Raw genomic sequence first — 13,751 nt, forward strand, 5'->3', positions numbered from 1 at the left:
CAGACGTCATTAGCATATTTCTGACTATATCAGAAGCTTGCGCAAAGGCGAATCACTTCTGCAGCAAACCGTTGACCAGAGACTTTACATCCGTGAAGAAACACTTCGGTGAGCGCTTTTCATTAATATCAGCTTATTCTTTTTGTTTGTTGTTCCCCTCCGTCCCCGCAGTGCTTCTTCSGCCTGCAGCTTTGCTGGTATTTAACAGCAGTGATATGTTGGAATGTCGCAGTATAGAAGAACCTGGTTAAAACTGAGCTCTTTTTTTTTTGTCACTGAACGCAGCTAGCTTTTATTTTTAATTATTTAGTCCCTAAATGTCGGGAGGAAAGAGACAAACGAAGCTGTTTGTGCTCTTTTGTCTCGCGCGCTCGCATTCCGCTTCCCTTTGTTTGTGCACGCGCTCAGTTCCGTCTTCAAAAAACGCTGCTTTAGCGCGTTTGCGAACACGCCTTGTTGGAGCTTTTGTCGCATTAAAACTGCAAGAAATGCGTCTAAGCCTAAACTTTAATGATTTTTTTTATATATATATTAGCGGGGCGTTCAAGAGAAGGTGGGGAGGAAAAAAAATCTGGGCGGTGGTTCCTTCTAGAGTGTGGGTGAAAGTAGTCTGCGGTATGAGACTGGGATCAGCTCTTCATCCCTGGAATAAAACCGTAATTCCTGCATTTAAGCTGAAACCAACCCCAGGCTGACGTCCCTCATAGCCTCCCTTCATGATTCCCCCTCCGTTCACGAGCATGGGAACTCTCCATTGTAATTTAAATGTCGGCCCTCGGTGTCATTGTCTGCAGCCTCCCCAGCCCTGTTCTCATGCCTGGCTCCAGTCTGTGCAGAAAAGGAGGCGAACACCACGAGGGGACAATCGGTCTAACTGAACAAATGATTGTCTGCAGGGTTTTTTTAAGGCAACGCCCTTCCCCCTGTTCTCAGATTCCCATCTTTTTAAATGGCGTCACCAGCATGTCAGGGTTTTCAGTGCAGAACTGTTTTTGTTCACTCATTTTTTGCATGCCTCTCCTCGCAGACCCAACCGCAACAATGAGCGACAAACCTGATGTGTCAGAGGTGGCCAACTTCGACAAGACCAAGCTGAAGAAAACGGAGACGAAGGAGAAGAACCCCCTGCCAACAAAAGARAGTAAGCCCAGTCTTTGTCGTTTGTTTGTTTTTACGCCCTCTGTCCAGGTGATTAGTCTGATTTTTGCTCTTTTTCCTTCCACAGCCATTGAACAGGAGAAGCAAGCATCATGAAGCCTCTCCCGCCCTGTCATGCACTGTACACTCCCTCCCCCTCCCCTCTCTCCTCCCGCATTGCCTTGTTTTCAGTCACTTCTCTTAGCTGTATAACTTTGTAACCGAAATTTACAAAACGACGACCATAACGAAGCTGCACACCCCACCCCCCGTGGACAGATGACGCCCCTGTCAAAGCAGTCGGGGCCCCGTCCACCCACCCTTCCTGATGCCGCCTCGTCGTAAGGAGGAGGAGGGGTGGGGGGTATGAAGAGCAGAAGACGTCTCGAACGCCACCATGACTGACTGCCAGCTCTGGATGTGCAGGTTAAAGGAGGGGTGGGGGGGGGAGGACAAGGCGTGGCCTGCGTTTCCAGGAAGCTCATCGCTGTCTCACCGCCACCTTCACCACTCAAACATCTCGTGGCTGCTTTTCTTTATATTTTTAATTTTTTTTTGTGCGCCTGAGCTGAGGCATCAAGCTTATTCTCTTCGTCTTCTAATTTTTCGGAAATGCACAACTTTTTGTTTGTACGCTGGCCAAAATGTAAAAGCCCAAAAATCGATAGTTTTCACAACTTTTTTTTTTTTATTTAAATTGATTCCATCTAGATCTGGGAGATGTTCAAAGGGACTTTTTTTTTTTTTTTTTTTTTAAATTTGGGGTTAAATTTGAATTTATTTAGCCCTGTTTTGTGAGTTAATTCAGGGTAGCTTTGTGTTCCAATTCTCTCTGAATTGTCTCAAGTGAGAAACTTTGATTACTGGTGTGTATGGGTTTATTTTTTATTTTATTTTTTTGTTAAACTACTTTTTTGGAGTTTTTGTAAATTCCCAGCAATCATGTTACTCTGCCACAAACATTACCAGAAATGGAAAGCCGTGAAATGTTGTAATAAAAAGAATTTGTTACTAAAATTGTAGTCTAGCCTGATTTTCTCTTGTAATTCTTGGGATTATAGTCCTGTTTGGTACAGCATCGAGGGTGGATCTTCAGCTGTAGTTCTGTGACTGGATGTGAAAGGGAGCGTTATCTAAACCTGGTGATCCAGGAAGTAGACTTGGTTCAAATGAGATGATTTCCAATAAACCCAAGGGTCTAATCTGGTGTAAATGATTTGTTATGCTGCATATCTGAGCAGTGGATTATGGGACAGCATGCCCTGAGCTGACCCAGAACACTGGTTGTAGTCCCTGCCAGAGATTTACATGGCCCTTTGTCCCAAATTAGCAAGCAGCTACAAAGCCTTAATGTCATTAGTGGGACATGGGTATTTCCTGGAAGTGGCATGTACTGAAAGTGTGTAATTGGAAGGTTTTGTTCAATTCACAGGGCATGAAGATCAGTTTTTGCTGATTCATGTCAGAGCTGGGCTGATCACTGCAGTATTGATGATGGGTACATGTTAAAATAGCTGATCACATGGTAGAGGCTGCAATTGATCTCAGATCCACAAATCCAGCATGTAAGTGGATTACTGTTAAATCAGCTGCTCCTAATGAGGCATTAATCTGCGTGGATGCGGGCGGGGGCAGCTCTGCAGGTCAGTGGGCTAGCTGTGGTTGGATGAGGCCTCTCAGATGGGATTACCTCCTCCTCAGGCCTGCTGCACAAGGCGGGGCCTCCAGTGAAAGTGGAGGATTTAAAAGCAGCTGACTGGGTGGAGTCTCTGCAGGGGGAGTCAGATGTGTCAGCAATGAGCTGATCCACCCCCCATCCCATCCTCCATGGGTGTCTGGTAACCCATGACAACAGCTGCTGCTGAGTCACTGCCTAGCGTTGGGCGGCCGGATGCTTGGGAGAGATTTTCTCTGATGAGCAAGTCTGCATCAAACCTGTCCTGCTGGTGTGTTTCAGACACTCAGGAGATTATGAGCGCAGCGCCTTGTGCTGTTTGACCATCTGTCTACTCTGAAGGCATGCATTTGTTCCCACATGAGTGATAAATATCCCTTACAATAAAGGATGGTGGATCTTTTGATGCAGTTTATCCTGACTAGGGATGTACAATATATTGGCATTAATATCAGTATCGGCCGATATTGGTCTTTTTTTAGGATATCAGTATTGATCCCGATATGTAAAACTGGGCTGATATTAAAGGGATCCACGATTAGTTATAACATTAGACTTTATTTGATGAACATTTATTTTAACTGTAAAATAAAGACTAAAAATACTGTAGGATGTTTAGTTTTGTAAGTTTTTAAAATATGTTACACAGACGGAGCCATTTTATTTGCACACAAAGCATTCTGGGTAAATGATGACGTGGATAGGTCCTCGGAGTGAGCGAGCTATATCCACCCTGAAGGTTAATCTTGGACAATATCTGATGATCGACTCTTTTAAATGAAACCAGAGAGCGTTGACAGAGAGGAGAAGGTAGAAATGACTCAGCCTGGAACTGAAAATATGGATGGAGGACAACAGAGCTGCTTCATGGAAGAAGAACCTCAGCTTAGCCTGTTAGCCTTTGTGCTAGCGCCGAYGCTATATTGCCTTATATGTATTAGCTCGGCGCTAGCGCAACAAACAAAAAAGCTAAACTGAAGTCCTCCATCCATATTTTCAGTTACAGACTGAGTCATGTTTGTGTTCCCCTCTCTGTCATGTGGATGGAGGACCTCAGTGATGAGAGGAGAATGAACAKCCTACAGTATTTTTACAGTCTTTATTTTTCAGTTAAAATATATGTTTAYYAAATAAAGTCTAATGTTACAACTAATCAGGGATCCCTTTACCGTCCGTGTGAGTGTGGCCGGCCCTCACTAGTTGAACACACAGAAAGCTCTTTCAAACGCGACACATTTCTTCAAATAATAAGAGTCTTGTCGTCGGCGGTTACGTTATGTGACTTTACTGAACTTTGAGGAATACAAAAACAACAAACTCAAGACAAGTAGAAAGTGATGGTACAAAGACTGTGTTTACTCTCAGGTGCTAAACTTCTGCCCCGCTGATGCCTTTCAGGCTTTTATGTTGCCGATCTTGTAACCAATCAAAATGTACCACGTGATAAGCTCATATAACGTACAATTGCTTATCTTGTTCTGTTAACACAATAGCAAACTATTATTCATAGATATAACTGAAAATAATAAAAAAAACATATTTAACATAAAGTTTTTAGCTTATTAATACAAATGGCTTTTACAGTCTGATATTGATTTCCCATTTTTTATCTTTGTGTTTTGGGAGGTGAGATGGTTTGTTGAGCAGCATCTGTTTGATCATGATAGTGATACTGATGCTGCGCAGCCAGGAATAACTGAAGTAGTCATGTCAGAGGTCTGGTTGTTTATTTACAGTATCAAAAAAAGACCCAAGTGTGTTTGTGTGTATATGTATAATATAATTTGTGTTTGTGTAGTATCATTAAATACTTGTTATCAGCCATAACATCAATAATTATATCGGTATCGGCTGAAATTTTCATATCGGTGCATCCCTAATCCTGACTAATAGTGCCATCTTTACTCTTTTCTCTCTAAATTTTCTGTACAGTTGAAATAGCTCTCATGCCACCTCTGTGCATTCACACCATCTACCCCTCTCTGGTGGAGACAAACACTGGGTCTGCCGTGGATTTCCATGGCAACCACCCAATCTGGAGCTGTCGCCACCGACTGCAGGCCAACACCTGGCTAACATCATCAACAACATCCTCCTCGCTGTCTGCCGACAAGAACGGCCTGCAGAACAGGAAATGCATGTTGGTATGGCTTCCTGTCCAGAGAGTATCTCTGTATTCTGTCTGTGGTCATTGTGTTGTTGTATACTGCTATCTCTGCTTGCAGCTACACACTTGGTGCAACAAAAAAAAAAAGAGACAAGGAGAGAAAAATGTGGCTGCAACATTTGTTCATTTTCAGCTGCTTGGTGAGAGGTCATCAAACACAGCTGGTGTTTTTTTTTCCACTTCAGCATATGAGCATCAGCCTGTGAAATATAATATGGTTCCTAAWGCAGCTGGGCATGTCCACATCGTCATATGGATGAAACTAAAGCTGGTTAGAGTCTTTGGATTAGATCAGTGCTTCTCAAACTACAGTATTTTCTGTCTGCCCTGGTGAAAAATAAAATAAAATAAAATAAAATAAAATAGAATGAATGAATAAATAAATAAATGAATGAATAAATAAATAAATAAATAAATAAATAAATAAATAAATAAATAAATAAATAAATAAATAAATAGTACCCCCATGCTCAAAGACAAAATAGTTACGATGTGCCGACTAATCAAGCATGAGCACAGCTAATAGTGGAGCTAATCTTTAATTTGTTTAGCAAAGTAGCAGTTTTGCTAGCTTTGGAAACCGTTAGCAGACCAACTAGCTTCTGCTAAGTTCCGCTAGTTTTGCTAACTTTAAGTCTGCTAACAAAAAAATAAATAAATAAATACACAAAACCTCTTACTCATCATGCAGCACAGCACACCTGAGAAATCTGTCTTGTGTGCTTGTAGCATTAACATTCTGTGGATATCCTTGCTGTATGCCAGCATCATTGTTTATGAAATATTACTGGTCAGTATTGAAATTAAAAGCCAATATTTTTTACTACTTTGTATCAGTAGATAAAATATTTGACAACAATCTATTTAAAAATGTTAAACATGAACATTGAAGGATATTGATTGTTAGCATACCAGTTTTATAGTTAAAAAATAATTTTGATTAAATATGCGAATCATTTACCTGTGAAACATAATCCCCTTTGCTCTTGTAACCTTCTTGTCTTTAATTCAGCAGTTTATTTGAGCCATTTGTACATTTATTTGTACATTTATTACGCGTTTGCACCACAACATTTTCTGCTCATTGATTTCAAAGTTTAGCTAACAGCTCACTGCAAAATCCAATAAGAACTAGCTACAAACCACACCCTTAGTCCTTTATAAAACACGCCCCTTGTCCTCTATAAAACACGCCCCTTGTCCTCTACAAACCACGCCCCTTGTCCTCTATAAAACACGCCCACTTTTGCAATGGTGGCCCCGGAAGCAATTTTTCAATGCAAACAATGAGCATGGCCCTTAAAAGATTTTAAAAAGGAGATACAATTAAACCATATATAAAAAATATAAAGGGTTAGGGTTAGTTTAATAAAGTTAGATTAATTAAACAAATAAACATACAAAAAATTAGATAAAAYCAGCAAAAAAAGATAGGGTTGTGTTTGTAGGAGGTGTGTCTTGTACCAACTGCTGCTAGTCCCTAAAAATCCCTCTTGTGTACCACGCCCAACTCAGGTGAAGCCCAATCCAGTAATATATSAATGGTTGTCCACTCTGGTTGAATCACATCATGTGACCAAAGCACTCTCAAGTTGTCGTGTTTCCATGAATAGTGTTCAACTTTTAGGTTTTATCCTGGTGGCTTTAGGATATAATGCAGTACAGAAAAGGTAAGATAGCTTTCCTGATTCTGTTTTTCTAATGTTAGACATAATTATGGTTTAATTTGATTGTGCTATTGCCCCTTGCTTGTGTTTTTAGCATTATTAGCATGTTAGTGTACACCTGCTAAGTTTTCAACTGGAAGGAGAGGAAAAAGTGTGACATAAATCCTTGTACTATGGTCAGAAGAGGGATTTTGGACAGGGAAAATGACCTAAAGCCTTTTGGGAGATGTAAATACRCATGTTTTATGGTTTTATTTGCAAAGCTAATTTTTTTAGTTAGCGGATTGGGGGTTAGCGAAGCTAACTTTTTGATTAGTGTTGCAGCCAATGAATATAAGCATGTTTATTAAAAGAAATGCAATAATATAACCATTCTTTTTAGTTGCCTTTGAATAATCGGACGCATCTCAATAATCCAGTTAAAAATAATAAAACATTAGGTCCTCTGCACAAGGTTCTTTAATGAAACGTTTCATCTTTCCTCGTCTCTTAGAGGAGAGAAGAAGCGTTGCAGTGAAGAAGAACACATCCAGAGGACCTACTAAATTATTTACTTATTTATTTTATTTTKGTTTCCTCTGAATAATTTGTTGTTAAAAAATAAATAAATAAACACCAACAGAGTAATGTCATAAACCCCCTGGCAGGCCYGCAGGGGGGCTTCTCCATGATCTGAGAACTACCGGATTAGATCAAGAAAAACATGGATGGGTTATTGCTTTATATTAATTTCTGGTCATTTATGAAACAGTAAGTCAGGCAGTTTTATCAAGCTGGATCCCCTGGAGAGTCAGTAAGTCACCTAATGTTTATACCTATTCTTATTATGAAATGTTTTTAGCTGAACAAAAAAATTATTCAGAGAAAACGGTAAAGAATGGTGATAATGTTGTATTGTCCTTAATAAACAGGTTTTATTAATGATCTTTTTTCAAAGGAGGGCCCGACAGAAACACTGGAGAATGTGGGGATGCATTACACCGGTTTTGAACAAATGTAATGCTGAAGCTGGATTAATGATTGACAATAAACAGATTGTTTCATTTATGCCTAAAAAATTAATAATTAACAAATGTAGACATGGCCTTTCATGAAACACACTCTCCTGTTTCATGCAACAACAGCACAGGCCCTAAAAATAACTAAACAAGCAAAACAAAAAAAAAAAAAACCCAACAATAACATATTTCATCACATGTGTTTCTCTGTGAAATGTTTCGCAATGTGTTTACAGACAAGTGTCTTTTTTTGTTCGGTTAGGAAGAAAGCAGGAAATTTTCATGGCACTTGTCTTGCCAAAAGACAAAGGTGAGCAAAAAGCTCGCGCACACACCAAGTTTTAGCAAAAAAAGAACGATGYACGGGAAGCTGAAGAAGTTCCCTTCGCGCTTTTCAGGTCTCCGGTTGCATAAATGATGTTTACATCAGAGCTGAGCAGGCAGTTAAACAGCTCTACAGCTGMTAATTTCACCATCTAACTGATAAACTGAAGCCCAGTCAGAGTGTTGGGATTAACAGGCGTGCAGACTGAGCTGCATGTCTACAGCTGGCTTTGTTTATCCTGGACATGCTCTATTAGTGTGGCCCCAGGTGGAGCCCCGATCAATGCTGGCTGACTGATACAGCTTGTAAATGCATTAGGCAAAGCATCACTCAGGAATCAATGGTGCTGTGGAGATAGCAGAGTGTCCCTCTGACTCCCTGTGACCTGAGAGGAGATCAACTCTCGTGAAAGTGAACTAAAGAGTGAGTTTGGATCCTGCACAGCAGAGTTACTGTCGCTGCTGTGGGCTCAAACCCAGCGACAGTTTCAACATTTCCTGTGAGCCATGGACAGGGTGCCCCTCCCCCCCACCTCAGGCCCAGATCCGAACCTCGAACCGTCGCCCCTTCGTACTCGTAGAAGCTGCAGGCAGCAGCAGCAAACACTTTTGGTTTCAGTTTTGCGAGCGACTAAACAGGAAATTTCTGCCATGAATTTATTTAGGTGAAAGTTGTTTGCAAACTACTTTAGCTGTTTTACTGAGCATCAGTTTTAGGCCAAGTTACCTAAATGTTATAGTCAATATAGTCAAGAGGATATTTTAGCTAGTATCTCACTGGCTGTGACTTTTGACAGTATATGGGTCACCTCGAGGTGACCCCTACAACAGTAATAACTGAGGTCTAAAGAAAGAAGACCTACAGTTAGGTCCATTTATATTTGGACACTGACACAAATCTTGTCTTTTTACCTATTTTTTTTGGATAAATATATTTATTCAGAGTGTACAACCATACAAAATCAACATCAAATGTACAATACCACATTTTTTTATATATATAGCTATATAAAGAGTAAAATATAAAAAAAATTAAAACAGAAATGAAACCCACCTACCCCACCCACTCTCTCCATGTAGCAACATATATAGTAAAATTATATTTAACACAATACAAATTTTCAAAAGGTCAGAGACAAGAAAAAAGAAATACAACAAAATTACTAAAATAATTTAGACAAGATAGTCTTTTACCTGTTTACTGAAACATATTCAAGTTATAGTTATATAATGTACATGGACATAAAGTCCAGACATTCAGCTTTCATTTGAGGGTATCCACATTAAAATTAGATGAAAGAGTTCAGCTCCTTAACATGTGCCACCCTGGTTTTAAAGGGACCTAAAGTAAATGGACAATTGACTCCAAGGCTATTTCATGGACAGGTGTGGACTATCCCTTTGTTATGTCATTCTCAGTTAAGCAGATAAAAGGCCTGGAGTTGATTTGAGGTGTGCTGCTTGCATTTGGAAGGTTTTGCTGTGAAGTAAACATGCGGTCAAAGGAGCTCTCCATGCAGATGAAACAAGCATCCTTAAGCTGCAAAAACAGAGAAAAAAAAAAACAATCTGAGAAATTGCTACAACATTAGGAGTGGAAAAATCTACAGTTTGGTTCATCCTGAGAAAGAAATAAAGCACTGCTGAACTCATCAATGCCAAAAGACCTGTGAGCCCACAGAAAACAACAGTGGTGGATGAAGGCAGAACAACAGCCAACCAAGTGAACAACACTCTCCAGGAGGTAGAAGTATCAATATCCAAATCTACCATAGAGAGAAGACTGCATGAAAGTAAATACAGAGGGTTCACTGCACGCTGCAAGACACTCATAAGCATCAAGAATAAAGGCTAGACTGGACTTTGCTAAAAAAAAACATCTAAAAAAGCAGCAGAGTTCTGGAAGAACATTGTTTTGACAGATCAATCTCAGAATGACAGGGATAAAAAAGAAAGTATGGTGAAGGTGTGGTACAGCTCCTGATCCAAAGCACCACATCATCTGTAAAACACAGCAGAGCAGTGTGATGGGCATGCATGGCTGCCAGTGGCACTGGGTCACTAGTGTTTATGGATGATGTGACACAGGACAGAAGCAGCTGAATGATCTGAGGTATTCAGAGCCATACTGTGTGCTCAGATCCAGACACATGCAGTCAAACTGATTGGTGGTCGTTTCRWACTACAGATGGACAATGATCCAAAACATAAAGCCAAAGCAACCCAGGAGTTTATTAAAGCAAAGAAGTGGAATATTCTTGAAWGGTCAAGTCAGTCACCTGATCTCAACCCATTTGACTTGTTAAAGACTAAACTTCAGACAGAAAGACTCACAAACAAACAGCAACTGAAAACCACCACAGTGAACACTTGGCAGAGTATTAAAAAGGAGGAAACACAGCGTCTGGTGATTCCATGAGTTCAAGACTTCAGGCAGTCATTGCCAACTAAAGGTTTTCAACCAAGTACTAGAAATGAACATTTTATTTACAATTATTTCATCTGTCCAATTACTTTTGAACCTCTGAAATGAAGGGATTGTGTTTAAAAGATACTTTAGTTCCTCACATTTTTATACAATCATTTTGTTCAGCTCACTGAATTAAAACTGAAAGTCTGAACTTCAACTGCATCTGAAATGTTTGACAAAAAATTCATTAGGTTTTTCTTTGACACAACCCACATATTCTGCTGCTCAAGTTCAACCTTCAAATGCATTTCTCTGCAGAAGTATATGGTGTCTTTTAAGGATAAACAAGTTTACCAGCTGTGTAAGGTTTATTACCAAGAAGGACTGTCACAACAAAGGAATAATCAACCAAACATAAATTATACATCATATAACCAGCAACATTTGGCCCTAAATTGGTCAGGAATATATCACATCATTTTGGCACAATATTTGTGTCGCATTCTTGTGACAAAATTACAAATGGCACTGACAGTCACAAGAATTTTGTGCAGTAGTGGATTCTATACTTTGCACAAAAAAGTAAGGAAATATGAAGGTTTAGATTATTTCTTTGTAGTAACAATGCTTCTCTGCAATAAAGTGTAAATATAAGTAAATCATTGAAAATCCTGTTAATTTTCCTTTTAAATGGTGCCACATTTGTWWGGAAAATGCATTTGTGGGATGAGCAGTAGAACTGAGTATGTGGGTTGTTCACATGAAAAAATTGCCAAATCTCTGCCAAACAGCTTATTTTGCAGTTGCTATTGACCAGGACTAGGTGATAAAACAATAATGCCGTATGTCGTGATAGACAAGTGATCAGTATCAATAACAATATGTCTGATCCAGAACCGTACGGCATTCTGGGTGATGTAGGCAGAGGAAAAGCTTTAGCCGCTCGAACTCTCACAGCTCAGCTAAGCAAGCTCAGTGGCATCAGCTAACTCAGTCAGTCTTTGGTACAGCTGGCAACAGCCTGTTGAGTAACATGCACAGAAGCATGTTCCACTTCAAAATAAAAAAAGAACGACGTGGAGTGAAAGGAGAAAAAGAGTGCAACAGCTCGAGAGGAAACTGTGGATAAAAGAGGAAAATTCACGTCACCAGTTTGACTGTATTATTCAGCCTTTTCTCTCCTTATTTCTAAGAGGTAAAACAAAAATAATTAATACTTATCAATATAGACTGAGATGAAACATTTGTATAGTCATATCATTTTTCAGCCATATCGCCCAGCCTACTCACACTTGTTTTGAGCTTCTGATACCCCCAGATGCTGCCAATCTGGTGCCTGCCACAAGATTAATTACCAAGAGGCCTTCTTATAAATAAATAAATAAATAAATAAATAAATAAATAAATCTACCAAAAACAAATTTCCTTACTTTTTGTGCTAAGATTATGCAAATGGAGCTCAGTGGCATAGTAGCTTCACCAGAGATGGGAAGTAATTAGAGATTAACACGGTCTTGAAAATCATACTGCATGAGAAAAAYCAACTGGATTAGGGTCCAAGTGTGAAATCTTTCTGTCACGCCTAGCTTTACTGGAAAAACATGAACAAAAGCAATTCTGCTTATGAAATGTTTTAAGCCAAAGACTACAGCACTGACAGACTCCCCAAGGCTGATTCCCTCGCTGAAAGAGTGTTGATCATGAGTGTTAATTACCAGAGTAATCCCATGGGAGAGCTGCTTAATTACTGCCCATTGGAAATAACGAGCTTTGCCAGGTTGGGCCCTTATTCAAGTTTTTAATTTTTTTTAATCAGCAAGAGAGCGACGTGCAGTCGAGTGGAGCAGAAGGTCAAACTGAAACCTGCAAAGACGGATCCAAGTTTTTTTCTTTTTTCTTTAAATAAAGCACCCAGATGGCTTCAGATGGTCCCGACAGGCTGGTGTTTTGTAATGAAGTGATCTCTAAGGAGATAAGACAATTAACATTAACATGTGTGTGATGACAGTAAATATTGGTTCTGTGTGCTCTGAGATGCCCCATCCAGGCTGTGTATTGTTACTGGGATGGACGGAYGGAYGGATGGGCCTCAGCCTGCAGCACGTTGCAGGATCAGACASATTCATTGTTTCTGATTATCTCTGCAGTCTTCTCAGTACTTCGGCTCTGTTCGTGCAGGTTAAATGCCTCGGGACGCCTTTTCAGCCCACAGTGTTTGAGTTGCRCAAGTGCTGATTGATAGCTCAGATATGGAAAGGCGCCTTCAGCTTCTCCCACTGTCCTGATTGGAGCTGCACTTCTCCTGCTGTAAGTAAGGGAAACTGCAGGCCTTTATCCTCCTCCTGCTGCTGCTTACATTAAACTAAGAATAAACTGTGGTTTCTCTGTGCCAGTCTTTCTCCCTGTTATCAGGGTGGAGTCTCCCTGATAATATAAGGCTTGATGCCTGTTTCTACCAATGGTATTTCTCTGTTCTTCTGTGCATGTGGCCTAAAGGAGAGTTTATTWTTATTTTTTCCTGTCTGRCAGCTGTGTATTTTGAGGCCCTGTGGTTTTACTAYCCTCTGTAAGATGGCTCATTGCTCCTCATCTCATTGTGTTTTCTAGATTAAACCTGCTTATGGWGCCATTAAAAGCAGTGTGTGACATGAAGCTTGCTCAAAGGCTGTTGCTCAAAGGCATCATTGCAAAACGTCTCTGTGGTATTTGAAATGCACACAGGATATGCTTTAATGAGTCATGCTAAATGGTGCAAGATGGATGCATACAATATGTTTGAACTGAAGAATCCCAAGAGCTTGGGGTCACTTAAGCTCAGGTCGTGTGTTTGTTTGGCATTGTTTTTTTTATTTTTTATTTTTTCTCTCTTCCTGTTGGTGAGTTCAGTTGGGTTCTGTTTTCATGGCTGTGAGCCAAGGTTAGTGAGACACACAGCAAGGTTAGACAACAAGGAGGCTAAAGTCCTGCCAGGGAACCTGAGTGTGCATTCAGATCAAAACATTAGTCCTCATGTCCACACCAGGAGCTGCTTTTTTTTGTACACTCAGGAACAAAAATAAATATTAACATTAATTCAGTTAAAACACAAAAAAGGCTTAATCAAGAAAATCAGTTGTTTGGTTTTAAATTATTCCACATCCTGCTGACAAAAATACCCACTAGAGCAAGAAATGCATATTGGTCTGTTGCTGGAAATAGTTCTCAGGAGAATAGCAGTTTTATTTCGTTGTACAAAAACAGAAACATGACAAAAAAAGGGAAGAAACTATTTTTTTCAAAACGCAAGAACAAAACAGGAAAAAAACTAGAGAAGACAAAGTTTAGAAAAGCGACCTTTTTTTGTTTTAATGCTTTTTGGGGCAATTTTTTTTTT

At 39.8% G+C, this 13,751-nt stretch overlaps 1 protein-coding gene and 1 long non-coding RNA gene across 2 annotated transcripts in view; both read left to right on the plus strand.

Moving 5' to 3' along the window:
* LOC106525723 (thymosin beta-12) lies at positions 1-2,154 on the plus strand. Its single transcript, XM_014020051.1, has 3 exons — positions 1-108; positions 1,028-1,141; positions 1,226-2,154. The coding sequence occupies exons 2-3, from the start codon at positions 1,042-1,044 to the stop codon at positions 1,252-1,254; spliced, it is 129 nt and encodes a 42-aa protein (XP_013875505.1). The 5' UTR covers positions 1-108; positions 1,028-1,041; the 3' UTR covers positions 1,255-2,154.
* Positions 2,155-6,581: 4,427 nt separating this feature from the next.
* LOC106525724 (uncharacterized) overlaps positions 6,582-13,751 on the plus strand; it is a 46,242-nt gene continuing 39,072 nt past the window's right edge. Inside the window, exon 1 of the long non-coding RNA XR_001311157.1 lies at positions 6,582-6,649. This is a non-coding gene — a long non-coding RNA (uncharacterized LOC106525724). The remainder of the gene's footprint in view (positions 6,650-13,751) is intronic.

Source organism: Austrofundulus limnaeus, unplaced genomic scaffold, assembly GCF_001266775.1.
Source record: "Austrofundulus limnaeus strain Quisiro unplaced genomic scaffold, Austrofundulus_limnaeus-1.0 Scaffold238, whole genome shotgun sequence".
Taxonomy (NCBI): Eukaryota; Metazoa; Chordata; class Actinopteri; order Cyprinodontiformes; family Rivulidae; genus Austrofundulus; species Austrofundulus limnaeus.